At 41.1% G+C, this 27,855-nt stretch overlaps 1 protein-coding gene across 2 annotated transcripts in view; it reads left to right on the top strand.

The window, feature by feature from the left end:
* Window positions 1–27,855, top strand: part of COLEC11 (collectin subfamily member 11) — a 39,221-nt gene that overhangs the window by 2,198 nt on the left and 9,168 nt on the right. For both annotated transcript variants that reach the window (XM_066314852.1, XM_066314853.1), the window contains exons 2-3: window positions 15,320–15,475; window positions 21,240–21,311. In XM_066314852.1, coding sequence (XP_066170949.1) covers window positions 15,346–15,475; window positions 21,240–21,311 — 202 coding nt within the window. In that variant the 5' untranslated portion in view covers window positions 15,320–15,345. The remainder of the gene's footprint in view (window positions 1–15,319; window positions 15,476–21,239; window positions 21,312–27,855) is intronic.

The raw sequence follows: 27,855 nt of genomic DNA, 5'->3' as shown, positions 1-27,855 counted from the left end.
ACTACTGGCTGAACTTCACAGCTGAACCATGCTTCCCGTAAGGCTGTGTGGTCAGGGTCTTGCTATTTTAATTTCCCTTGATGAAAGGAGTATTAGGATGTATTTTACAAAAAGTTAGCCTCATGAAAGAGGCACAGACTGGCTCATAAGGCATCAACTGGTTGATAACTAGTTGGCAGCTTCTTAGAATTTGAGTGTTTCCTTCTGGTTTGCACATGAGCCACAGGCCATCCTGGTTTTCAGCCATGAGAGTAGGACCCTTCAAGAGTGTGTCAGCAGGTTTAAAGCCTTTTGATGTTTTTAGCCTTGCAAACACCTTTACAAGGGAGAGAATATTTAATTACATTTCTAAGGCTTTGTTAATGCTTCTGCCAACTTTTGTTCTAAAAGTGCTCCATTTTATGTATTTGGAACTGAAAAATGCAAGGGATTATTTAAGATCTTTTAAGATCTTTTAAGAACTCTTAAGTCAAGGGTAAAACAACCTTCTAGGAGCCTGAAGCTTTAGAAAGAGGTGGTTTTGAAAATCCAGTAAGGTGTCATCTCACTTAGCCTCTTCAGAAAAATCTATTCCTGGGTCATTTGCCTGTAGCTGTATAAGATGTCTGTAGGCAAGAAAAGAAGTTAGTCTGCATGAACACTTCATCGGTACACCGGTCTCTTAATTTTTCCATAGGATCCAAGGATCCTCAGCTTTTGGGACTTTTGGATACTGCCCACTCAAAACTTTATCAGAAGATTGTTTAGGAGGTCCATAGGGTGCCTTGGAGGCCAGGACAGAGCAGTATGACTAATGGTGAGGAGTAATAGGGTTTACATTGGCTTTCTTCTGCACTGAATCATAGAATGGTTTGGGTTGGAAGGGACTTGTAAAGATCTAGTCCAACAGCATGTGAATGGAACACAGTCACAAATAAATAGTTTCACAACTGGATACCAGACTCCAAACCAAGAACTGGCTATGCTTATGTGCAATATAGAGTGAGTGGAGGAGAGCTAAGTGCTGAAGAAAGTGACTCACCACAGTCAGACAAGTGTGTGATGGCCACAGCAGCCATCTGAAAATTGCTTGTGAGAGATGCTCCTCTATTGTCTCCGCTGGATGTGGAAGTGGATCAATTCATCATCTTTAGTGCCAAATGCTGCAGGACCTAGAGTTTTGGAAAGTGAAAGCTTACCTTGAATTTGAGTGTTGAGCTGTCCTTCAAGCATGGAGATTTTGAAAAATGGCTCTGAGAAAAGGGTTTTCTACAGTTCTCTTTGAAAAACAGAATGCTGCTACCACCTGTCACATAATAATCTGCTGTCTGGGACCACTTGCCTGGGAAGTAGGAGGTCTAAACACAGCTCATTGCACTGCTTCAAACCTTACCTCCCGTCTGCTGGAAACGTGTCCTTGTAACAACCAACATGGTAATTTGGTGTGCTTGGAGGAGACTGAATGATTTTGGATGTGTTTCCTTGCTGAAAATATACTAGGTGGGAGAAGAGTATCTTGTTATTCTCCTCATGCAAGAAGTTGACCATCTCTGGTCTTTTCTGTAAGAAAAGCTTAGACACAAGTTTTCCAGTAAAACTACAGGAACCTCCTACCTCTTAAGGTGGCTGGATTGTTAGGAGATGGTTTTGGATGCTTTGTTTGAACCTGGGATGAGGCCACAGAAAGGGATTCAGAGGTAGTGTTGCCAGTGTTTAACTTAAGCAGCACTTATTTGGAGATGTAGGGGTGAAAAATGGGGGGGAAAGATGGAGAGTGGAAAGAGAAACTGCTTCAGCTTTGGCTGTTTTTTGAATAGTGACCTTGAAGAATGAAGCTGGATTCATAGATTTGCTTAAATTCCTGGTGCCTGTCTTTGGTCTTAAGCATGGCTTTCTCTGTGGTTCTTTTTGTCCTGTTTGATAATTGTGGAATAAGCATAAATAATAACAGCAACAACAAACCCAAAGAACCCCACAAAGCACCAAGCCAAATCCTACAGAAAGTACTCAAACATTTTCTTTTTGAGTGATTTGCAAACTTAATTGTGGACCACCCCAAAATCTCCTGTGGTGGTGATGATGATTTTAGCAGATATTGATACTTGCTGACTGTAGGTATGCATTAATTCATCTTTAGTGGACTCTTTAGAAATTGTCTATGGGCCTCCAAGAAACCATGGATGAGATGTTGAATGCCAGGGTAAGTCTGCTTTTTTGGAAGGACAATATTATATAAGTGATTGTATAACTTTTATTCTACTTATATATAGAATTTTATATTATCATTAGAGAAAGTTTTGTAAGAGATCTAATTTTTGGGAATTAAAGAATTAAAAAAAAAAAAGTTGATATGAAAGAACCAGCATTGTTAGATGGTGCTTTAATAATAGCCAATTAATTAAAAACACCAGACAAGAATCTAATGAAGGCCTAGCACAGGAAACAGAAAATAACCCTTATTAAATAGGAAAAGAAAAATGTGTACCAATGAGCTTTCTTGTCAGAGTGGTGTTAATAAGAAAACAGGTCTTTCGGAGTAGAGTTATGTTCAAGAAATGTTAAGGAGACAGATACTGAGAACATGTGGAAGAGCAAGAGAAGGACTGATGGTGCCTGCTGAGGAGACTCTAGGGTTCCAGATCTGTCAGCAGCACCTACGGATGCACTTGCAGTGTTTCTCTCTAGCTGTGCAATGAACTTGCTGTTTAAAGCTAATGTACAGATGAAGTGAGATGATGTAGTGAGAACCATGCTATGAGCTGCAGTTGAAAAAAACTCTTTATTGGAGGTTATCTTCCTTTGCTGTTTAACATCCTCATGAATTTTCTTTGTTCAGCCGGAAGAGAAGGCTTTGGGGTGACCTGATTGCAGCCTTCCAATACCTGAAGGGAACTTACAGGAAAGATGGAAAGGGACTTTTTGCAAAGGCCTGTTAGTGACAGGGCAGTAGGAAAGGGCTTCAAACTGAAAGAAGGCAGGTTTAAATTAGCAGAGTAATATTCTTGACTGTAAGGCACTGGAGCTAGCTGCCCAGAGAAGCTGTGGATGCCCCATCCCTGGAAGTGTTCAAGGCCAGGTTGGAGCTCTGAGCAGCCTAGTCTAGTGGAAGGTCCCTGCCCATGGCAAAGAATTTGGAACCAGATGATCTTCAAGGTCCCTTCCAACCTAGGCTGTGATATGATATATATTATACGATATACATTACAGCATATATGATATCATGTGTTAGAATTACCTTTTATGTAATTGTGGAGTGTCAAAAAGTCTCTATTGTTGCCCTCTATTTTCATGAATGTTATACAAAACTCACAGAGTGGATTGGTGGGCAGTGGCATCCAGCCAAGGCTAATCCACCATGTCTGACAGACTGTCCCCTAAGCAATTTGTATTTAAATGTGCATTTGCCTGTTTACGCTTAATGTACAAGTGATTACATTCTCTCTCGTCCTTGATTTTAGGGAAGATGACATTAAACATTGAAACTACAGTGCTGAGTACATGGACTTTGTTATGTATAGAGCTGATGCCTCTGTATCTTTTGGCAGCACTGAGTAACTGTGGCAAGTCTTGGTTTTGTTTTCATTGTTCATTTTCTTAAGTCAACTGGTGGATGTTGGGATTTCAGGCCAGTGTGCTCTTTAACACCACTGAAGCCTTTTATTTTACTGGTAAGTGCATAATCAGAACAGTAGCATTAGTTTTTGCTCCTGTAAGTGCCCTGTAAATTCTGAGCAGACAAACGTGGAGGTTCAAGTGTTCACTGCTTAGCTGTTCTGCAGCTTCTTAATTGGTGCACAGCTGCCCTCTGGTCATGTTCTAACTGTGTGAAAGGTACATCTGCTTCTACTGTTAGAGAATTTGCTGAGTACCAAAGCAGGTGGAAATGCCAATAGTTATCACTTACTTAACGTAGCTCATTACATTATTCCCTAGAAATGTACGTTATTAAAATACAGAAATCTCTCAGGGCAGTTGCTTAGGTGGAAGGACTTTAATGAAAAAATTTCAAAGGGGGTTGTCATCCTCAAGAATCTTTTGGTAGCAGAAGCATCACGGTATGCTGTTAAGGGAAATAACACCTTCAGTTTATATGAATTCAGATAAATGACCTTGCAAATTGTGTTCTACAAATTCTGTTTCCTTCTGAATTCATATTTCTTTTTCAAAATGAGATGAGATTGTCAAAAGCATCTCAAACTGCATGCAATCCCTTGTACTCCTTCTCAAATTTAAAAAAATATTTTCCAACCAGTACGTGGTAAAGTATGTGGAAGTATGTGTGTTGTGGTGTGTGTAAGAGCTGCTCTAGGAGGCTTTGCCACTGAAAGATATTTCATCTCCGTTCCTTTTGGCAATAGCTTTTACATTGGGTCGTGACTATTGCAAATGTTATAGACTGATTAGTAAAAGTCTGCTGTAGCACACTAGTATAAGAATACTTTGACTTCTTACAACTTTGTAATGTCTAGTTATGTGCAGGAATTGAGTGCCTTTGTGTGTGCTTCAACTAAGTCCCACCAGATGCAGAGAAACCTGTTCATTTTCCCACTGCCTTTTGCTTCCACAACCATTTCTGTGTACCAACCATATATTTTCTATCAACGTGGGCAGCTGTTTTGATGAGTTCCCCTGTCTTTTGCCTTCTTTTCCTTATCTGTATTTGGAAAGGTGTGTCAGAGCTCTAAGTATAAAAGGACATTGGGTACTACTGTTGCTATCAAGATCACCTGTCACTTGTCCAGTGAAGATAATATAGAATCATAGAATGGCCTGAGTTGGAAGGGACATTTACAATCATCTAGTTACAACCTCCCTGCCACGGACAGAGACATCATCCACTAGACCAGATTCCTCAAAGCCTCATCCAATCGGCCTTGAACACTTGCAGTGATGGGGCATCCACAACTTACCTGGGCAGCCTTGTTCCAGTGCCTCACCACTCTCACAGTAAAGAGTATCTTCCCAGTATCTAATCTAAACCTACTTTCAGTTTGAACCCATCCCTATAGCCCTGTCACTTTATGCTCTTGTAAAAAGTGTTTCCACATCTTTCTTTTAGACTCCCTTTAGGTACTGGAAGGCTGCAATTAGGTGACTCTGAAGCCTTCTCTTCTCCAGGAATCCCAAATATCTCAGCCTTTCCTTGTAGGACAGGTGCTTCATCCCTCTGATCATCTTGGTAGTCTCCTCTGGACTCACTCCACCAGGTCCATGTCCTTCCTGTGCTGGGACCCAGAGCTGATGCAGCCCTGCAGGTGGGGTGTCACCAGAGCAGAGCAGAGGGGCAGAATCCCCTCCTTCACCTCTGCCCACACTGCCTTTGGTGCAGCCCAGGATACATTTGGCTCTCCAGGCTGTGAGGGCACATGGCTGGGTCATGTCCAGCCTCTCACCCCCCCTGCATCCCCAAATCCTTCTGGGCAGGGCTGCTTTGGAGCTGTTCATCCCCAGCCTGTGTTGATAGCAAGGGTTGCCCCAACTCAGGTGCAGCAGCTTGCCCTTGGTTTTGTTAAACCTCATGAGATTTCCATGAGCCACTTCTCCAGCTTGTCCAGATCCCTCTGGATGGCGTCTGTCCTTCAGGAGTGCCACTGCACCACAGCTTGGTGTCATCTGCAAATTTGCTGAGGGTGCACCTGATCCCTTCATCCATGTTATTAATGATAATATTAATTACAGTGGTTCCAATTCAGACTCATGAGGACACCACTTATCACTGATGTCCATCAGGACACTGAGCAATTTACCCTCTGGATGTGATTCTCCAATAGCTTTCTTGTCCATCTAACACTCTATCCAAAAAACCAACTCTCTATTTTAGAGAGAAGATCTTGTGGGGCACCATGTCAAAGGCTTTGCAGAAGACCAGATAAATCATATCTGTAGCCCTTCCCTCAACCACTGATGTAGTCACATGTAGAATCGAATAGGATCACATGCAGAGTGTTAGTTGGTCACAACCTGAAAGTAAAAATCCCTTTTTTTGAAATAGCATTGACACTGCCCAAGTTCAAATACAAGATTTTGATCATGAATGCTTATGTACCACAGTTTTCTTATATTGAGGATATCACTCCAAGAAATATGTCCTTGTCATTTGAGGATAACACTCTTGGATCCTTTCCATAACTCTTTGTGGCTTGTATGCTATTACAAAATGCCTGATGTTGCTGTATTTCCTATGTTCTGTATCTTTTGCTGGTTATTGTTATCCATTGCAGCCTGGTGTTTTGCCATATCTTTTCTTCTTTTAAAATGTTCCCACTCTAATTATGTGCTGGGTTGTTTTTTGGTTTTTAGTGGGGCTCTTTTTTGTGGGAGGTTTTTTTTTTTTTTTTCTCTGTGTGTTTTGTTGGTTTATGTTGCTTTTGTTTTTTGGGGGGTTTCTGTTTGGGTTTTTGTTGTTTGTTTATTTATTTGTTTTTCTGGTGATTTAGTCCCTTGAATTCTTTCACTTATGCATCTTCCTGTTTTCTGTATGCTGTTGTCATGCAATGGCACAGTTTTATGACACACTGGAGACCATCTCAGCTGCTGCCAAGGGCATTCCTTTCCTTGGCTGGCATAATTTTTCACAGGAATTATGGCCATTTTATCCTCACCAGGAACCAAGGAATTAAATCAACTCAAAAACAACATTACAAGCAGAAGAATATCTTCCTGCTGGAATAGCAGCCTGTGCTAGCTGGGATCAGCTGGCCTTTGGTGACAGGGAAGGCTAATGTGTGACTGCAGCAGGAAGCCAGGCTGCTGCTAGCCCTCCTGTAGATTGACTTAGCTAATTAGCAATGATGGGACACCCCTCACCTGAATTTACAAACCTGCAAGGCTGAGCTAGCAATGCTGGGTAATGAATAGGTGCCTCCAGAATCAATTACCAGTTCTGTTCTGTGTCGGGGTGAAATGTATCCTTGTGCCAAGGTGCCTTTCTCTGACTTGGTTACACAGAGTGCTTAGGATAGGATGACTTTTTCAGACTGACCACCTAAGCCAGAACAGTTAAATCCTCCCCACAAAAATCTGTTTAAAACTAACCTCTGCTAGCTTGAGATCTGGACCTAGCAGAGTTGTCCTGATAGATAGGCATCTGCTAATGGCAGCTGTGCTCTGTCTTGTGGTTTGCTTTTTGAGGTGTTATACCTGCAGCATTGGGGAAAAACTGGGTAGCAGTCAAATGGCTTCCCTTTGTTCTTAGAACCTCCTTTAAATGTAGTTGTCACTTATCTAATATGTGAGAAAAGGGTTATTATGTATGTATTTGTGTAAAGTGATGCTCCCTGCAGCATTCTCCACATCAGTCACTGATTCTTGGTGGATCCTTGGTTTTTCATTTCCTGCAGATAGCTGTTTGGGGATAGTATGAGGTTCTCATGTAAATGCTTTATAGGAGTGGGAATGAGCTGCGACATGTTAGACCCAGCTTTTAGAACTGACACTTAAATTAGAACCCTGTATACTTTTTTTTTGGTGGTTAAGAATACCAAAAATTTCATCTGACATGTAACAATGATGGCACCCAAATTCACAAACTATTTTTGTAAAATATAGCTGAAGGCAGAAGAGATCTTGTAATATAATAGGGACTTTGAAAAATTCTGCTTAGTATTCTAGTTGTCTCTGACCACCAATTTACATAAAAATAAAAATGTACTTGAGTGTTATTTTCCACAAAAACTCCATAGATTGTTTAAATTCCATAGAGAATTATTATGAAAGATTTGACACTCAGGTCCCATCTCCCTCTAGTTAAAAGTTTTGAAAACTTGCCCCTTTCTGGCACTACTTCCTCTTACTCTTGCTGAAGCCTTGTTTTTATATTTTCAGTACAGATGACAGTAAGTTAATTCTAACATGAACTCATTGACGTCAACAGAACAACATCAGGAAGAAATTTGTCTCAATTTCTAAAAACATTCTTCTTGGTGAAAAGTGGGGCTACTATACTTACATCTGATAAGGGCATCTCTGTTGACAAACTGATCATACCTTACACCTCACAAACATCATCTGAGGAAATGGCTCTGTCGTGCCAGAACTAACTGTACTCTGGGGAGTAACCAAGGACTTACTACTATCAGTTTGGTTTTTAGGTAATGCTTCTCATCAGCTTAGACTCATTCTTTTGTCCTCTACAGCAGACCTCACTGTTCTTCAGCATCATCAGGAGCTGAAATGTACTATGTCTCTGCTTTGTGCTACTCCATGCTCCATAGATTTCACAGAGACTTGGTAACTACAGCAGTTATGGTCCTCATTTTTGTAATTCTACAGTATTAATATTTTTTTCAGTCTTTCAAGTCCATTACTTTAACCTTTAAATCAACATGTAACTTGATAGCTTTGTAATTGATTCTGATTTTTATAGTCTAGCTAAATGGCAAATGTTTGATTACCCAAGGTAATGTGCAAGGGAACTGAGAGGACAAATGAGAGAATGCTTAGATAAAGTAAAAGCATAGCTACACAAAACATCTGTAGCTTAGGAAGATTAACAAGGCTATAATGGAGAGAGATGAGGTCAGTGACACAGGTTTCATCTCCAGTGTGAAAAGTTTCTTCCCCAGGGAATGATCCACATCCCTTGGGCCAAGGGGTGAAACACAGCTTGTGTCAGCAGTGCTAACAGGCTTTTCCCTTTTACTTCTCTCTGCTTCCCCCAGAAACCTATCTCTGGTCTGTGGTGGGTGCTGGTGGTAGCCGTGAGACTTCATATTTTTGTGGGTCTTTCATCTGTTCAAAATGTTTGAAATAGCATGAGGACTGTGTCACAGCCTGATATTTTGTGGGCATGATTCTGTAGGCAATGTGTTGCATCTCCTAGAATTCAGCTTAGGGCCTGCAGGTGCTTGAGGATACATGAGCTGCCAGAGAGTTCAGCCAGGGAGGTGCTGAGATGTGGATGACAAGGACTTGAAAAGTCAGGGGAGTGAAAATTTTTCGAAGTTATTGCTGTGTCTGTAGTGCTGACTCCAACTGGCTTGGGAGTCACTCACCCAATGTGGCTGTGGCTCTGCAGATTTGTGTGTCTGTACCAGAAGAATACTCAGTTCAGAATACAGATAATTCAGCTCAGATACTTGAGAATGAAGTATAGTTTTAAAAATGACAGAAAAAATCATAGGATGAAAACTATTTAGTGACATAAAAGCAGCTCAAAGATGAGTCCTATAGTATGTCAGCTGGTGGATGGGGTCCGCCGCTTGGGACCCAGAGAGCCACAGCCACCCCAAAGGATGTTTCGCTAGAAACAGCTCCTTGGGGGGTCAGGGCGCTCCTCAGCTGGGTAGAGGGGCTTCTCAGCATCGGGCAGAGCAGTGATTTTTCAGCTCAGTGATTTCAGCTTTCAGTGATTTCAGCTCAGTGCTCTTAGCTTATGCCTTTGTGAGTTAGCCCCTCTTTTAGCCGGCCATGGTGAGAGAGAGAGAGGTCTCGTATGGAATTTCCGCAGGTGGTACTTTATTGAGAGGGTACCAGCGAAAGGGATCCAGGGACGAGGAACCTCTGCTGACCAGAGGAAACTCAGGGGTTTTTATGGGACACCAGGGTGGGAGGAAAAGGGTACAGAACCAATCAATTGTAACAGATCTACATAAAATCCCGAGGGGGCTTGTGGGTCTCCAGCCAGGTCACCGTGGCTAGGATGTTTGCCTTTGTCTTAGGTGCTCTGGCTGAAGTTTCGAAATTCTTCCTTGACTCCTCAGCTTGGCTCCCTCCAGGGCAGAGCAGCCGGGGCTCCGCCCACCTCCACACTATAGGATTATACAGAGGATTACAGTTACTCTGTAGCTGTTGGCTGGCTGAACATTAATGCCAGGAGCATCATTTGTCTTCTGCATGTTTCATCCATTTGATTTCAGCTTGGCAGATCATCTGTATTGTTTCTTCTAGGTCCAAAATAATGGTGTGGAATTAGCCACTGGCACTTTTGGAGCCACTGGTAGATAGAGGAACTTCATGCATGAGGCATTAGCTGGCTCAAGTAATCTCCAGGCTTTCCATCCAGCGAGGGAAGAAGTGTGGGAACTCGATGGGTGCCAGCTGGCCTGGCTGGTCCTGCAGCAGTTTTGAGTGAGCCTGTAGGTTCTTTGGGATTCTCCAATGACCTCTCAAGGACTTGTCATTTGAAGCTTGGCTTGAGAAACCTCCTCTCTCTTGGCAACTGAGGCAGATTTCTTAAAGCTGAGAAGTGTCAGAAGTTGTTTTGAAATTATTGTGCCCATTGCATTGATATGTTTTCATTTCTGGTGGAGATAGAAGCACTTTATTAATTTTTATTTTTAAGTAAGTGCTGCCTTTTTCTTCTCCTAATTTTTTTCCAATACTTTCAGCTTTCACTGATTTTTCACTGTTAATGGCCATAAATTTGACTTTTGAACCCTGCACGAGCAGTGAGAATATATTCGTACTTTTACATGTGCTGAACATGTTTAGATCTCTCTCTGGCATTGGTTGTACCAATGCTGAAGATACTCCAAATACCAGGGCCAAAATAGTGTTTGAAAAAACAGGCTGGTCCTCCTTTGTCTGAGGACCAATTTCAGTGGGATTTAGTTTTCTTAAATGACTTTATCCATCTAGGCCTGAAAGGACTTGAAAATAGGTCAGAGGACAAGAAATTTTCTAGGATTTTAAAGTGAAAAGTACTGCTGTAGCATGTACCTGGAGATGAAACTGGTATTTTAATGACAGAAAGAAATTTTAGCTGCAGAAGGTTTCTTTTCAAAGCAGGGAGAGATGGAGAAAGCGATATACAAAGTGCTTTTGGTTTGATTTCTCCTATTAATGTGTCTCTTTACTGCAGCCACAGATTCTATAGAGTATTTAGTGTGCAACCTCTTCAGAGATGCCTTTTGTTAGTGGCTCTTCTCAGACCAAGGTAATTTCCCTGAGTACCCTTATGGATCTCGGTATTGTTACCTAAATGACACTAGAGAAGCTCCTTTTTCTAGAACAAATCCATATCCTCTGTGAGTTGAGCTAATATGAGGTAGGGTGAAGTTGTATCCCCTGTCTTTGAGACATGTAAGCCCAAGAGCAGACAGCAGGGAATGTGCTGAAGCTTTGTTGGAGACTTTGTTTCCCCCAGAATATCCTTCATATGTGGCTGCTGAGCAGAGCCAAGGAGCAGCCTTGACAGTTCTCTGCTGCTTGATGTCTGTCTCATCTCTGAGCTCTGTAGAGGTTTGCAAAGGCAGATTAATATTTAACATACCTGGAGCCTTTGATCTTTCAGTTGGAGTCTGCATACATCTAAGTCCTCATAAAATGCAGACAGAGGAGATGATATTGCCTTTTATTCACTAATGCAGAGACTGGAATACCATCCCAATTTCAATTTCTTCTTTCATCTCAGGCCATTTCATTCTACTCTCCAATTTGTCCATCAAGAATCCTTATCACCAGTCTGGCAGGTGCTCCTGCTGAAACTGCCTAATTTCCAGGCTTTCAGCTGGGTATCTGACCCACTTGGCTTGACAGCCTCTGTCTGACCTTCTGAATCCTGAAGTGCTCCCACGACATACATAAAAAAGGTGGGATATCCTGCCTAGGATGTCCTGCAGGCTGGTGACCAGGTGTTTTCCTGGGCTGTAGGGTGGGTTTGGCAAGCTGAGGCAGGTAGGACTCATGTTCTCTTTTGGCTCAGCCTGAAAACCTTCTCTCTCAAGGGAGGCTGCTGCTGAGAGTGTCTGAAAGAGACTTCAGGCACATCCTCCTGGCTGGCTGAGGCAAACACAACTCACTGCTTTTCTCAATAAGGCAGTGCTGGACCGTCACTTGGCATTGCAAATCATGTTCCTGCCAGGGACCCCTTCACTTTGCAGTCAACCAACATTGACTATTCAAATGCCAAGACTGGCCTTAGAAACCTTTGAAGATCTGGAAAAACACCATTTTCCTCAACCTTTCTTATTGACTAGTTTTTGTTGTTCCGTCTTGCTTGCTGACTGTTGTGAATCAGAGAGAAAAAAAGAGGTAGGACTGTCCCCTGTAGACAAATTCCTTGTATCCTGGGGTTAGGAATCTCCTTCTGGGGAGATGTAGCCAGATTCAAGCTTAGTGTTTCTGAGGTAATTTTAGTATGCATATGAGGATATTTTGGAGAAAAGTGCTGTCACAGAGATTGACACTTCAAAACTATCTCAAGACTGTGGTCAAATGGTTTGCATAACCTTAGAAAATAGCTGTCAAGTAGCTGGTTTCTTGACCTCGTTTCTAGTACTTGTGGCTGGCCCTTGTGGCTGGCCCTGTGCATAGGCAAGGGAGGCTGTAGTCCAGAAAAGCAGAGTTCAGCAACACAGCAAACGTTTTACTGCTGGTTTTATCTGTCAGAGCCCTGGGGAGCTGGCCTGGTTGCTGCTTCTCCAAGGCGTCCCAATTTGCATTACGTTTCCTCCCCGACTATTGCCGTTCTTTATGTCCACCTTTATCACAGAAAAGCTTGGGATGGAAAGGATCTTAAAGGTCTTCTAATTCCATCCCTCCTTCCATGGGCAGGACATCTTCTATCAGACCAGATTGCTGAGGGTCCTGTGCAGTCTGGCCTTGAACACTTCTGGGGATGGGGCATCCTTAACTTCTCTGGGCAACCTGCTTATTCTAATCTAAGTATCTCCTCTTTCAGTTTAAAGCCATTCTCCCTTATCCTATCAGTGTCTGTGTAAAAAGTCCCTCTCCCACTTTTTCTATAAGCTCATTTTAAATACCAGAAGACCCCAGTGATGTTTCCCCTGAGATTTCTTTTTTTCTAGTCTGAACAGCTTCAACTGTTTCAGCCTGTTTTTGTTGAGATCAGACCTCTGATCATCTTTGTGACCCTCTTCTGGACACATTCTAACAGATATGGATCATGGCTTTATGATGTACTTTCTCCTCTAGCTCTTGTTTCTCATCCTTGGATTCCTCAATTTTGCCCCATACTCTTGACAAGCCTCTAGTGATAATTGCTGCAATTGTGACAAAACTTCTCATGGCCTAAATCTGTGAGCAGCAGTTCCACACTCAGGTACTCTTTCTGGTTGGCACAGCCTGTCTGTGAAGCAGCTTATGCCTGACCCGTAATAGGACTGCATGGCAGGTTGTGGAAAACCTCAGACAGTCCCTGTTCCTCCCTTCCCCCATGGGAAAATTACCTAGCATCACCCAGGGTTACCTTTTCCCTGGGGTTTCTTGCCCAACTGTAGCCCATTAGACTATGACTGTACTGAGATCTCTTGACTCAAATGCTCTTCCCAGCTCTCAACACAGATACCAACTTTTAAGGTGTGGTCCTCCATCTGCAGATTTTCTTCTTTGGAAAGACACCTGGGGAAAGGATTTGTGTCAAGAGGGATTCATAGCATATACAAGTCTCTGCAGTAGATCTGGATGATCAGAATGAACTTAAGGGTGTATTGTGGCATCCCTCTGTGTGGATGTAGCAATAGATGGTGTAGTAGATGGACTTGTGAGGCAGAGAAACCTGGCCTGTAACTCACATAATGCCCTCCACACATGAGGAAGGAGGGAAAGTCTACTCCCATCAGATTCCCTTGCTATGGTCTCCTAGGGGATAATGGAAGCACAAACTTGACAGTAATTCAGAGGGACAGTTTATTCCCCCAGCTCCAAAATCATCTACTTGGCCTTGCTGCTAAGACATCTGTTATGCCAGTTAATACCTTCAGGGCATCCCAAAAATAACAGTTCCACTCTCCAGGATCCCAAATATGTTGAGGCATACAGACCTATAGACTGGTCCCACACCTGTGCCTAATCCTACTTGACTTATTCTTGCATGGATTCAGGGAGCTGAAATTAATATAGCCCAATCTTCTTGTTCTAGATGTAAAATGCACATGTCCTTATGGTGGCTATAAAAGATGATAAAAAACCTGTTATGAGTTTCAGCTTATTTGTGTAGTACAGAGCTCTGGTTAAGGATGGACTGGAAAAACATATCAGAAATATATAAATAACAATTTTGTCAAAGTATTTTTACAGGCCCCCTAAATACTGTCTTTTGACAGTCCTTTCACACAAACTCCATTTCTGTTTGGTTGTTTTCTAAGACATCACTTCACAGCCTAATTTCAGGCAAGTCATTTCACTTGTCATCTTAGACTAGAATATGTTTCTAAGGTGATTCTCTTCAGGAGTTATTGAAGACTGATTCAACTTTATTGAATAATACAGTGAAATATTACCTGCCTTCCACCCTCAATGACTTATATGAGGGCTATTGTATCAGACAATTTGCCTGGGCACAATTCCAGTGCTCAGGTAGATGGCCAGTGAAGTTTCAGGATTTTGAGTTGGTCTCATCTGCTACTGAATTGCCTCTCTAGAGCAGTATCCACCCTAAGTGGGAACTTAGCACTGACAACTTTCAGGGCAAGGCCAGGTGGCCAAGAAGGCCAAGGACATCCTGCCCTTTATCAGGAATGGTGTGGCCAGTAGGACCAGGGCACTGATTTTCTCCCTTTACTTGGCACTGGTGAGTTTACACCTCAAATCCTGTGCTCAGTTCTGGGCCCCTCACTGCAAGAAAGACATGGAGGAGCTGGAGTGAGTCCAGAGATGAGCAACAGAGCTGGTGAAGGGTCTGAAGCTCAAGTTCTGTGTGGAGTGGGGTTTAGTCTGGAGAAAAGGAGGTGCAGGGGAGACTTTATTGCTCTTTACAATTACTTGAAAGGAGGTTGTAGCCAGGATGGAGATGGGCTTTTTTTCCCAGATTACAAGAATCAGGACAAGAGGAAAAGGCCTCAAGTTGTGCCAGAGGGAGTTTAGATTGTATATTTGGAAAAAATTACTTCATGGAAAGCGTTGTCAAGCACTGGAACAGGCTGCCCAGGGAAGTGATTGAGTCACCATTCCTGGACATATTTCAAAGCTATGTAGATGTGGGACTTGGGGACAGAGCTTAGTGATGGACTTGGCCGTCCTGGATTAATGGTTGACTGATGATCCTAGAGGTCTTTTTCAGACTAAGGAATTGTGTGATTTTAAGTCTGCATGCTGTATTATGTCCTTTCACCTTTCCAAATTGCTGCCTCCAATGAGAAATTTTGAACACAGAATTGGCTGTTATTAGCATTGTTTAATCTCCTCCTTGTTTAATTAAATTTCTCCTGAGCTTTATCCCATTTAGTCTAACAGCAAAAAAAACCTGCTAAATGTGCTGCTGCCTGTTTCATGTGTGTCTGAGGAACACATAACCTGCTTGGAGGAGCTGCACATGTGCTTCTCGTGCTTTGTGGGTTATGGTACACAAATATGTATTGTGTTTTTAGTGGGGTATGTGTTCAGAAACTGTTGAAAGCCTTTGGAATTCTTATAACTGTTTATTCATTCTTTTGTTTAGGAGTCAGTGACCTGTAAGTGCTCATTATGAAGAGAGATCTGGTTTTCTTGGTGACTCTAATTAGCCTTGCCTTCCTGTCACTGCTAAGATCTGGATATCCTCAACACATTGCAGAGGAGTCCTGCTCTGTTCAGATTCTTGTTCCAGGCCTCAAAGGTAATGTGAAAGCCTACTCCATTCTTTAAATATTAATCTTTTTGTTCTAATAGGCTTATTTGCATAACTGACAGTTTTAACAGAGACAAAGAAGTTGCCTCTCAGTTGTCCTCTTATTTGCCCCTGCTTGTAGCCTCCTTAAAAATGGAGTTTTAAGGTCCATAAGGTGAAATTAAATGGTTGAGAGAATGCACATCAGTTTCCCAGATTTGCTCGGGATCACTAGTGCTTGTTACTCTTATGCATTGCCTGGTTGTTCTGTGTTTGTACTGAGCAGTGGTACATGTACCCAAAAATTGTGTAATCAGGCCCTACTTTATACCTGGAGAGGTTTTCATTCCCGTTTTCCAATGTAATAGGAATTATTTCGTGTTTTCTTGTCTTTTGGCTTTTGATTTGCTAAAAGCTCAAATGCTTCTTAGAAGAAAGCAAACATTAGTTAGTTTTTGGCATTTCTATAGTTTTTGTGGGAAAAGGCAACATTTTTACAGAATGTGCCCCCAAACTTTTGCTCAAAGGTGGTGTAATAAATTATTGATCTTTCCATAGGAAAAAAATATATCTCACATAAGAAATCAACCACTGGGAAGAATTAGCATTTTAAAGCAATAGCATCCATTATGGTTGTTGAAATCCCAGCCCTGTTTAGTCAATAACAATAATTCCCCTTGTGGCAGCTGCGGCATATCTGTTGAAATATAACACTTCTGAACATGGGGAAATACTTTTTAACTAAGGACAAAAAGACCCCATGAAAACCACCAGTTTATCATCAACAATTTAAAAAAAAGCATTATGTAAGAACCACACAACAAACCTTTCAGTTCTTCTTGTAATTATACCTTATAGTGTCACAAACCCCACCTAATTGGTGCCATTAATCTTATCTGTACAGATCTGGGCTTTTCTGAATTGTCTGAGGGCCACAGTATGGACTGCAGGCATTGTCTGTTCTGGTTAACTGATTGGGAAGGGTGAGGCTCAGTTCTGTTCTGCAGTTGTTCAGACAGCTAAATTGTGAGCCCAGCTTGGCCACAGGTTTGGCTGGAGTGTAAACTGCTCTCTCCAGCCATTACCCAATTTGTGTGTGGTTGCCCTCTGGGCTACAGGGATGCAGGCTGTGCTTGGCCGATTTGCTTTAAGAATATGTTTATTTTTTAATATTTATTATTGTTTTATCTATTAATATTATTATAGATACATCTTTGGATGCCTGAATCCAACCAAAAGCTATTCTTTACTATTCACTTCAATAAGTGTCTTTTGCTCTTAATAATATGTAGACCTTCTGCAGATGTTCTAGTCAGAAAGAATAACACTTTATCCAGGCCTTCTGAGGTTTGACTAAGGCTTGAGTATAGGTGTTTAATTTGTTTGATATATTTACTCTGTAAAAGGCATACGATAGTGCTGTTTATGTGACTTACAGAGGAGAACATAACCAAGTTAAATATCTGTTGTCCAAAATTGCATGAAAGATCAGTCAAAGAGTCAGACTCCACAGCTCTAAGCTTTGAAAATATTTTTCATATCAAAGAACTTGACAGGATGAATTTTGTGACTTTGCAATGGTTTCCTTATTTTTGTAATCAGTCAACATTAGCAGCTATGATTACCATTGTAATGCAAAGATTATTCTTATTATCCTTATCCCTATTATTATTATTAATATACACAGCAGAGATTTTTAAAGTGTGTAAACTCTGCAGGACCCTTTGGCAGAAGACAATTCTGAGCCTGGAAAACAGAGAGAGGCCTGAAAACCTGTGTGCTAATTATTTCACTCAGTTTCATAAAATATAAGCCTTGCAAAATTAAGAGAGACTGACGTACAGATTCAGTGAAGCACAAAATTACCTGATACAGACCTAGTTAACGTGAAATCCCTAAAACACTTTCAATGCTCCAACGATGCTGTCAGGGGGACTGGCTCAGAGAGATGGTGATGAGATACTGCTGTCCCTCACTGCCACAACTCCAACCCATTCCACTGGCCAAGGCTTCCTTAAAACTGAGCACACGTGTGGCCATGTGCCCAAATTTCAGCTCCTATGCTGAAATTCGTGGGAAATTTCCCTCCTGTGCAGTGATTGCTCACTGCAGCTTTTAGATCTGCACCATCTCCTTCCCTGCTGGGCTGCCAGCAACATCTCCAGTGGTGGAGAAACAGAGTGCCACACTGCTGCTGGGCATGGCTCTGCCAGAATTTGGGAAAAACAGGTACAGGGAAAAAGCGCAAGAAATTAGAGAGACCTAAGTGGGATATGTGAATGGCAGAGGATAGACACTCAAGAGGTGGTGCAAAATAGTAGAGCCCAAATGGGGTGATGAAGGAGAAAGTCATCAGGAAAAAGTACACGAAAGCAGGGGAGCATAAAGGATGAATTTTAGAACAGAAAGAGATAATAGGGGGAAAAAAAAAAAAAAAAGAAGAGCTCAAAAATGAGTCTGAGTGGACAGACTGGAAACTAAATAAATGTAAAATGACACAAAATCAATTAGGATCCCATAGACTAAAAGAGAAAATCAGAAAGGGCATGAGATGAGAATGGAGGTGGAAATGGATGAGGAAAAAAGCCAGTAAAGACACTAAGAATAGAAAAAGTAGAAATGAGATTAAGGTTGGCAGCTTAAGTCTTAGGGACTGGTTTTGGTGGTTTGTGATGTTTGTATTTTGTGTTTTGGTTTTGTTTTTCTGTGGATTTTTTTTTTGCTTGTTTTTAGTTTGTTTTTTGTAATTATTTTGGTGGGGTTTTTTTAGGGGGGTAGCTTTTGGTGGATTGGTTATTTTTCAACTCATGAGTGTAAAGGAGTAAGATGAAAAGTGTAAGGGAAAAACTATAGCTCTGAGAATGCAGACAGCAGACTGAACCATGTTTTAGAAAACCAGCAATATTAACAATAAGGGAAGTGTGCCACGTGTGAAGAAGCAATGGATGATGAAGCCTTACTACACAGCTCACTCATATTCTTCCTAAAGTCCAGTTTCTTTTCATAGGGACATGAAATTGAAGTTGCTACTATTGTGGAGAAAAAAAATATCATTGAACAATCCTTCAAAGCTTAAATTCTCAGTTTACTGTGTTGTTTTGTCTCCCTTCTAGAGTCCAAAGCAGGAGTTGTCTTAATAGTCTCAATGGCATTCAGTACATTAAAAATTTGATGCTACGTTAAAAACCCCATTTTTTTATACACCCACAATTGATGCATCTACTCACATGGGGAATATGAGTAATGGAAAGAAGTTATCACCAGCCAAGAATGCTTAATAGCTCACATAATTAATATTTGGTGTATATTTTCATTGCACACTGTAGATGGTACAGCTTATGGTGGGAAGCTGCAAATATAAGCATAGACAAATCCTGTCCCAAATAATTCACAAAAGGAGACAAATCAACAGCAGTTGTTAGATATATTGACTGAATTAAGAAAGATGTCTCCCAGGGATAATGTAGGAAGAACTTGTGGTGGTGTTAGGGCCTGATACCCATGATCCTACCACAGCTCGTGTTGGTAGCAGGGCTAAATTTCTTTTAGGAATATGGGGCATCTCAACACTGTGGAGCACTACTAACTACATCTTGCCCTGTCTCAGCTGCAAAGACAATGCTGCACTGTGCTGACAAAGAAAGTACTGTTTCATGCAGTGGGGCTGGAGCACATATTCAGGGAGAGATGGAGAGGAGACTGAGCAAGAGGTGCAAGTGCTAAGGGACTGTGGCTGGTGGAAGAGGCCACAATAGATCAGATGGGCAGGGACCATAATGCACAGATCCCAACCTCCTGTCCTGAAGGGACTTAGCTGTAGATTGAGGGACTGCAGACCAGAAAGGAGGCACAGGGGTGTCTTTCTTTACTTCACAAATCAATAAGTTAAACACTGTTGTTTATTGGTGAAAAATTAAATTGATTGAAATTTCCTTGACAGAAAACTGTTTTGTTGCCCATGACACCTGCACAGGCTTTACCTCCTCAATTTTCACAATGCTCAGGGTACAAACAGCAAGAATAGGGACTTACACAAGGCAAAGCTGAGCTGTACCACTGATCAGTCCCTCTTGGACAAGGTCTTGCTCTTTAAAGCAGCTGATAAGAAAAAAATGTCGACTGCTCTGCAGCTGGGGCTGTAATGGAGTAATCTCCTCCAGGAGAAAGTTTTTAAAACACCCACACTAAGGAATGTGGTGTCATCGTATTATAAGAATAAATGCAGGCAAGTGTAATGGCCTGGAGCAAGAGTGATCTATTTTATTGATCCCTAATGCACAGCTTTCACTCTGAAGAACATGTAAAGCAATAGGCTGTAATAGCCTGCTCCCAGCCTCCAGGGAGCAAGGAAAAGTCATTGTCAGGATTTATCTTGGGGAAGCGAAGAACTCATAACCAGCACTGAGGGGTGAAAGGCAATCATACAAAGCCTGTTGGTTACTTGATAATAAAAATGTGACGTTCCCAAATGTGCCAAATTATAGCCTGTTTCATACTAACAATATTATTCACTGGGGATTATGTGAAGTTTGTCCTCATTAAGGTCAGAGAATGGCCTATTTTTGCATATCTGAAGGCAGGGAAGATGGTCTGGAGCAGCCTGAAGAATAAAAATATAACAGATGGAGGGCTGAGTTCAGCTCACAGCCACCTAGGCCTAGAATAAAGAGAGATATGGAAAAAGGGCTGGAGGCTGCATGTTTGAAATGTGCCATGGTGTGGCATGTTTTTACATGACATCTCTGTGACTCCTCTCTGAACCACCACTGCCAGCTGTGCCAGGGAACTGGGCTTGTGTGGTGCATGATAACCACTCACTTTCCTGCTGTGGGGTTACCATCAGCTTCCTGGAGAGCAGCTAAGGCTCACTCTCCTCCATAAAAATACAGTCTTGGGACATCATATGTGCTGAGCTAACTCTGGATTTTGCATACAAACACTTTATTTTCTGTGGAAGCCATAGAACGTTCTTCTCCTACCTCATATAAATCTTGTTTTATCAAGGTGGCTGTATAAATAATTCTTTAACCTTCTGTTTGTCAGAGATTTTAATTTTATGTCAGCGACAGACTACAGTAGAAGTACAGTTGAAGGGGCAAAACAAGCTAAGCATCCACAAGTTTTTAATGAAAGACACCAGAGAGGCAAATATTTTTTTACAGAAAGTGATGTTTAAATATGCTGAATATAATGATGCACCATGAGCTCTGTGCATGTAAATGCAGTACGCAGTGGTTCATAACCTCAGATATTAAAAGTCACAGTATATAACTGAGGATATGGAGTAGGGAGTTAATGCTTTCATGATTAAAAATGGTCCTCTAATCATGGATGTAGCAGTGCCTTCTTATAGGTCTCAAAAATGGCATTTTTTTCTTTTAATTTGAGGTCTCATTTTCATTTGAGACTTAAGTGTGTCCTTAGCAGAGGCTTGGAAAGAGTTTGATGAACACAGAAGTTTATGTGCCAAGTTGGGGTCTGATTCTGCATAAGTGAACTGTGCTCTTGGCTTTGTGGAGGTCAGTGATATAAGTAACTAACACAAAACTAGACCTATTGTGAAAGACTTCAGTAATGTATTGACAGGGTTTGCCAGTGTCTACATTAATTGAAGAAAAAATCTGTTTTCTGTCCATCAAATAAAGCTGTTAAATCAGATCACATCCGCTTCTATTTTTTTCACTGGAGAAAATGGCATTCTTGTCACTGCTGCTAACAGAAAATAGTCCTGATTTAATATAATTCTTTCTTTTGTTTACTTTTGTATCAACAGGGGAGGCTGGAGAAAAGGGAGAGAAAGGTGCTCCAGGTCGTCCAGGCAGAGTTGGACCTCCAGGAGAAAAAGGTAACTTTGATAAATGAGATGTTTGGGAAGTCATTCCTGAGAAAATGTTGCTTATGATGACGATGGAGGTCCTTGCACCCTTCACCGGGTGACTAATCAATCTTTGGCCATTTCTTTTACTACAGTTGTGGTTTAACCCCAGCCAGCAGCTCAGCCCCACATGGCCACTCACTCACATCCCTTGGTTTGGATGGGGAGAAAATCAGAAGGGTACAAGTGAGAAAACCATGGGGTGAGATAAAGACAGTTTAATAGGGAAAGCAAAGGTCACATGTACACAAGCAAAGCATAACAAGGAATTAATTCATTGCTTCCAAAGGTCAGGCAGGTGTTCAGCCATCCCCAGGAGAGTGGGGCCCCATCAAATGCAACAGTGACTTGGGAAGACAAACAGCATCGCTCCAAATGTCCCTCCATTCCTTCTTCTTCCCCCAGTTTTACATACTGACCACAATCCCTTATGTTAGGGAATTTCCCTTAGGTCAATGGCTGTGTCCCCTCGCAGCTTCTTGTGCACTCCCAGCCTCCTTGCTGGGGGGTGATGAACAGAAAATACCTTAATCCTGTGCAAGCACTGTTCAGCAATAATGAATACATTTCTGGGTTATCAATATTGCTTTGGTCACAAATCCCAAATATAGCACCCTCCAAGCTAAAATGATAAAAAAGAATTTTATTTAGCCAAAACCTGTGCAACTATATGCACTCATTTGTAGACTAAGTAGTACCTTGTGGTTAAAAAAATATATTTTGGAAATAAAAAAAATCTTGATCCTTTAAAAGGGTCTCTGAAGAAAGGCATCATAACATCTCCTTCAGAACATTTCTGCAAGTGAAAACCTCACATTAGATCAGAGAGAAAAAATTCACAAAGCTTGATTTTTTTGTTTTGTTTTGATTTGTTTGTTTGTTTGTTTGTTTTTGTGGTTTTTGGGGTGTTTTGGTTTGTTTGGTTTTTTTTTTTTGCAAATTTAAACACTCACAACATCTTAATTAAAACCATTGGAGGAAGGTCGTATGCTGTAATAGGCAGAGATGAACATGAGTGTTCATATGGGAAAATGGTGATAAATTTGTTTGCATTGTAGTTCAAAAATACTTTGAGCTCTTGAGAGGAATGGTGCTCAACAGTGTTCAGTTTTACTGCTGAGAGTAATGTAGAATTCTGTCTTGCAGTAAATTCTGCCTTTTAATATTTGTTTTCCTCCTAAAGCAAGGAGGAAATTTGACCTTCGTAAGTTTTTCCAGGATGTGTTGTTCTGAAATCTTCAAATTAGGAGAAATGTGACCCTTCTGTTTCAATATTGAAATTAAAGATTGACATTGCTGTCATCAGAAGGTTGGAGTTGGTTTTTATTGAACTGAGTTTACAATCTTTTTTTCAACACAATTTTAGAGATAATTTATACTTCCTTATGATGCTGCATGATCCCTTATGTTGTTCTTTTAGGCCATTATGGAAGTCTGCTACTGATTACCCTGGGACCAAAATCCACAGCTAGAGCTCTTCCTCCTACAATGCACTGAAAAATTTATAAATTCCATGAGGGATGTGTGTTTGTTCAGTCAGTGTATTTCCCTTATACAGATGTACTGTATAAGAGTCAAGGATGACTCTTAGAAAAAATGTATTTGAAACTAAAATTTTGGCTCTTGCAAGGCAATGCAGCCTGAAGTGTAGAATGACAGAATAATTTAGGCTAAAAGGTTGTAAAGAGCTCATCTACTTCAATCTCCTGCTTTAAGCAGGACAGATTTCAGTATCAGAACAGGTTTCTCAGGGCCTTGACCAGCAGACTTTTGACATACTCCAAGGATGGAGATTCCACATATATTTTTATCAGTCTGTTTCACTGGTGTCTTCGTGAAAGACCTGTTGTAGCTTGTAAATGTTGCATCTTGCCCTTTCTCTGTGTGTCTCTGAGGAAAAAAAAAAGCCTGCATCTTCTCTAGAAACTGCTTGTAAGTAGTGGAAGACTGCAATTAATTCCCCCCTTACCTTTCTGTATTCCAGACTAAGTAAAACCATCTTCCTTATGTGGACTTTATTTTGCTTCTCATGTATGAGGGCCTAAAATTCTCTGAGTCCTCTTATGCAAAGGAGTTTTTTACCCAGCCAGACTTCATCAAAGCATCACAGATGAGGAACTTTAGGATCTGGCTGAACCCATGATACTCTTGTCAACACATTTCTGCCTCTTGTTGAGCTCCTCCTGACTGGCACGGCCGTCCTCCAATGCACCAACCATTCCTGCCAGCATGGAGCATCCTCTACTTTTTCCTCCCTCTCAGCAGTGAAGGACTCATTAGCAGCTGCTGGTTAGGCTTTGGCAGCCCTGCAGCTGCACCAGCTAACCCTCTCAGCACCCTTGAATGCCTTGTGGGCAGGACCATGGACTTGTGGACATCCAGGTGAATATCCCTCACTCAATTGTCAGCTGCCATGGGTGGCTTGTCCTCCCCAGATCAACCTGCAGAGCAGACTTTGCCGGCAGAGACGAAGGCAAAGAAAGCACTAAGTGCCTCAGCCTTCTCTGTGTCCTTTGGCATCAGGTTGTCTTAACAATTTCTTTAGAACCCCTCTCATCATGCTGTCATGTATGTTTCTCTATCTTGGCATTTTGTCATGTCACTTCAAAATGCTTTGGACCATCTGAGATGTGGAAATACTCTTTTTCAGTCAGGCCAATCCATGATGTAGCATTTCATTTGTTTATTTTATACTGTAAAAAATGCATTTGTTTGAAAAATAGTTCTCATAAGGTATGCTTGATTAATGCTAGTAACAATGGTAATTTTCTGGTTTTTCACCCCTCTAAAAGTGCAAAATTCTCATGAGACTGAAAGAAGAAATAGTGAAGTGGAAACAAACTGCAAGAAAACATAGATGAAACAGAAAAGAAATTAAAGAAAATGGAATATTATTGCATACTATATCAGTATTTTTCCAGGTAGTACTTTCAATTAAACGCAGACAAAATTTCTTACCACTTCTGTTGCAACATATTTTTCTGTTTTGCTTTTTGCATCCAGAAATTTCTACAAACAAGCTCCTGTTTAAAACAAACTCTAATTAACTAGTGTTTTTGTTAATACTGTACATTTTGTAGATATGTCTTCATCAACTCCACAAATGCTTTATCAAAGAAAAAAACATAGATACCTTAAAAGCAATTTCAATCATATGGCACCACTTTTCATCATGGTACTATATCAAATATACTCACAGATGTGATTTCTAGTCTACCAAAAGGACACATAAGAATATCCTGCTTTGACCTGGAAAAACCTTTTAGTCTCCTGACCTTTCAGTCTCTGGTTAACCTCCACAGACTGTGTGTAGTGTGCAGCCCTGTAGGTAAGTTCATGCATAAATACTTTTCTAAAATCTCAAGCTGCTTGAGGCTGAGTATATTCTCTTCCAGAAGACCAAGGATTTTCCAATTTCTTGTCCAGAAAATGGAACATTGAGACAAAACCAAAATATAACAGCATACATTGCAAAAATCATTGTTCCTTCACTTTGCATTTGCCCCTGAAAACACCCATGGACAGCAGCCCTGCCTCTATGCAGTAGTCTGTAAAATTTCAGTCAGTGTGTCAGCATGTGTTCAACCCCTTGTATTTTCTTGAAGCCTGATAATTTTTTGTCTTGATCTAATATTTGGCTCCTTCTGTTGATGCAAGCTGCTAGATTTCATTTTATTTTTCTCCTCTTTCTGTGAGTGATGGTTTACATGAGGGAGAACTGTAATCCTTCTGCCACATTTGTAGAGTTTTCTACTTTTGATCTTAATTTGCATTTTCAAAATCACACTAATCTTTTTTTTTCCCTTTCTTTGTTTCATTTTTCTAGCAAGTTAATCTAAGAAAATGTGTTTAGTTTCTTTGAACTCCATAGGTATATAATAACCATAAAATAACTTACAAAAGAAACTATCTCTTATGGCATATTTGACCTGAAATTAACAGCTCAAGATCAGAAAGTGCTGCAAAGGTTTTTATCATAGCCTTTCCTCATGATATTTTCGAATTTTTGGTAACTCAGAAATTGATAGAAATTAAAACTTTCTGGTGCTTACCTGAAATAAGTCTGTTCTGACTGTTCTGATGCTTCAGGGTGACATCAGAGATACTGATGTCTTTGGGTGCTGATTAAGGTTAAATTCCACTTACTTTCCTCATTGCTTTTAATTAATTGTATAGGTCAATTATGATGCATAGCATGTCAGCAGAATATAAAACTGTGTTGGCCTTATGTAAAGCATAGAACACTAGGTCGAGTACAATGGCTGTTTCAGATGAAAGCAGTATGTCCTGTAGTGCAAGTTTTAGGGTGTGAAGTTCACAGAATTAACTTTCCCCACTTGCTCTGTTGGCTGTGCTCTCCCACATGGAGAATAAACTCAGTTATTTAACTGAGACCTGGTGCAGTCTGTGGGGCTGTAACTTCCATGTATTCAAATTCCACACAGCTTTTCAGCAACATAGTTGTCCTGTAAATACTCCCAGAGTGTCTTACTACAACAACCAAAATAAGGACATGAAGGTGGATTTACACTTGGAATGTAACATTGAAGGAGCAGAACATTAAAAATATTTTCTTGAAGATATTTCAATTTTCTTAGAGCCATAACCATTTAACATGTTGTAGTGGTTTAGGGCAAATTTGGGAGGAAACTTCCTAAGAAATTTCCCTCCCCCAGCTGGTTTGGAAAGAAAACCTCCTCAGAGAGAAGTGGAAAGAACCCTGTTTATTAAAGTGCCAAAGCACAATAAATTGGACAATACTCGACGACAAGAACTTCGTGCTGCTCTGGAGAGATGACAGATTTGGAAAAGAAAGAAGTCCTTCCTGGAGGTGGTTGCTCTGTTTCAGTCTCTCTAGCACTGGGAAAAGTTGTGCAGGGTCGACCTTGGTGGGTTCCAAATGCAAGCCCTCACGACACTCCCCTGGGTCCTCAATCCAGAGAGATTTTAACAGTTACAAAAGAAGGAAAAAAAAAAAAAAAAAGAGGAAAAAAAAATAGGAGGAGAAGAAAAAAAAAAGAACTCTCTGTTCCAGGCCAGGTGTTGCTGACTCTGACTCTCAAGGCCAGCCGGTAAAGGAGAGTTTCTGAAAACAAAACTGCCTCTCTCTTCCCCCTGGTCCCAGACCCAACACCAAAGGCACACAGGGCAATATCCAACACAAACCAAACATGTGATTGGGGATACAAACATCATAACGTCACCCTAGGACCCATGTTTATTATTTTAGTATTTTAATTTTAGCCTTTATATGTTGTACTTAATTTATGTACATCTATAATGGCATGTGATACAGAGTCACATACTGTGCTTGGGCTTGGAACTCAACTGTCCGTACCTTTGCCGTGTTAGTGATTTTGGCTTTTGCCAGCTAACACTTACCCAGGCAGTTCTTGGGCATCTTTCAGGAGCTAACACAATGTGCAGCTTGCAAGATTATACTGGCTTGAAGAGTAAGACACTTTAGTACCACAGAGTGTCCCATTCTTGACCACCTGGCTCCCACTGCCAGGGAACAGTCCCAGGCATTTAGTTTACTAATACAGGCACAGTCTCTTAAGTAGAAGAGAAGACTCATTAATTTAACTGGAGTGGAGCCAGAGTGCTCAGTCATTTGTGTAATCAAATTCTAAAAAGAGGTAATAATATCTTAATTTATATTTTATTATTAGTGATTGCTCATAATATGTAATCAATCAATCCTTTGCATTTCTGACTCAATTTGTACTCGAATTTATTGCTCGCTAAGGAGTGCTGCAGGCAGTATTCCATATAAAAGTCCTGACATTGACAGTTGTGAATTCACAAAGTGGGTATCTGGTTCAAAACTCTTTTAGTTCCACCTGAACTCAATAGGATTTTGAGAAAATCCTGCTAAACTGAGTGGGCAAAAAGGTGGCAGATGGGCTTCAATGTAAATAAATATATTGCCTAGGGACATTAGGGATGCATGATTTAATCCATACTTAAATTATGCCCAAACCCCAAACTGTCACTTGAAACTCAGGGACTGCCCTGAAGTCATTAACAAGAGTCCCAAGGCCAACAGAGCACTGCCCGTCATCACAAAAGGATGAGAAAAGGATAAAGGACAGAACAGGGAGCTTCTTTTTGCAGCTGATTTTGTTCTGTACAGAAGCCTGACATGCACTGTCTCAAGAATGAATATGCTTCTGACCTATGCCTCTCAAGAAGGACTTTAGAGTGAGAGACAGGCACCAAAAATGTGAAAAAGAAGAGCTGTCTCATAAGGAGAAACTGGACAGGCTGAGACTTACATCTGTACAGAATAGTCTTAGGAGGTTATAATCAGTATTACAGAATCACCAGATCCCATCATACCTGAGCTAGGAGGCATTCTCTGAAGCTGCTGGGGACAGATCCAGCAATTCCACCTGCAAAGGACTGCAGGTAGTGGCTGGGGTTGTGGGATCTTACTGTACTGCACCTTCTGCTGCCACCACAGGAAACAAAGTCTTGGGCTAGAGGAACCACTGTTTTGAATAAGCTTGGT

Source organism: Sylvia atricapilla, chromosome 3 (assembly GCF_009819655.1).
Source record: "Sylvia atricapilla isolate bSylAtr1 chromosome 3, bSylAtr1.pri, whole genome shotgun sequence".
Taxonomy (NCBI): domain Eukaryota; kingdom Metazoa; phylum Chordata; class Aves; order Passeriformes; family Sylviidae; genus Sylvia; species Sylvia atricapilla.
The sequence above is the reverse complement of the archived record's forward strand: the minus strand, read 5'-3'. Positions and strand labels throughout refer to the sequence as shown.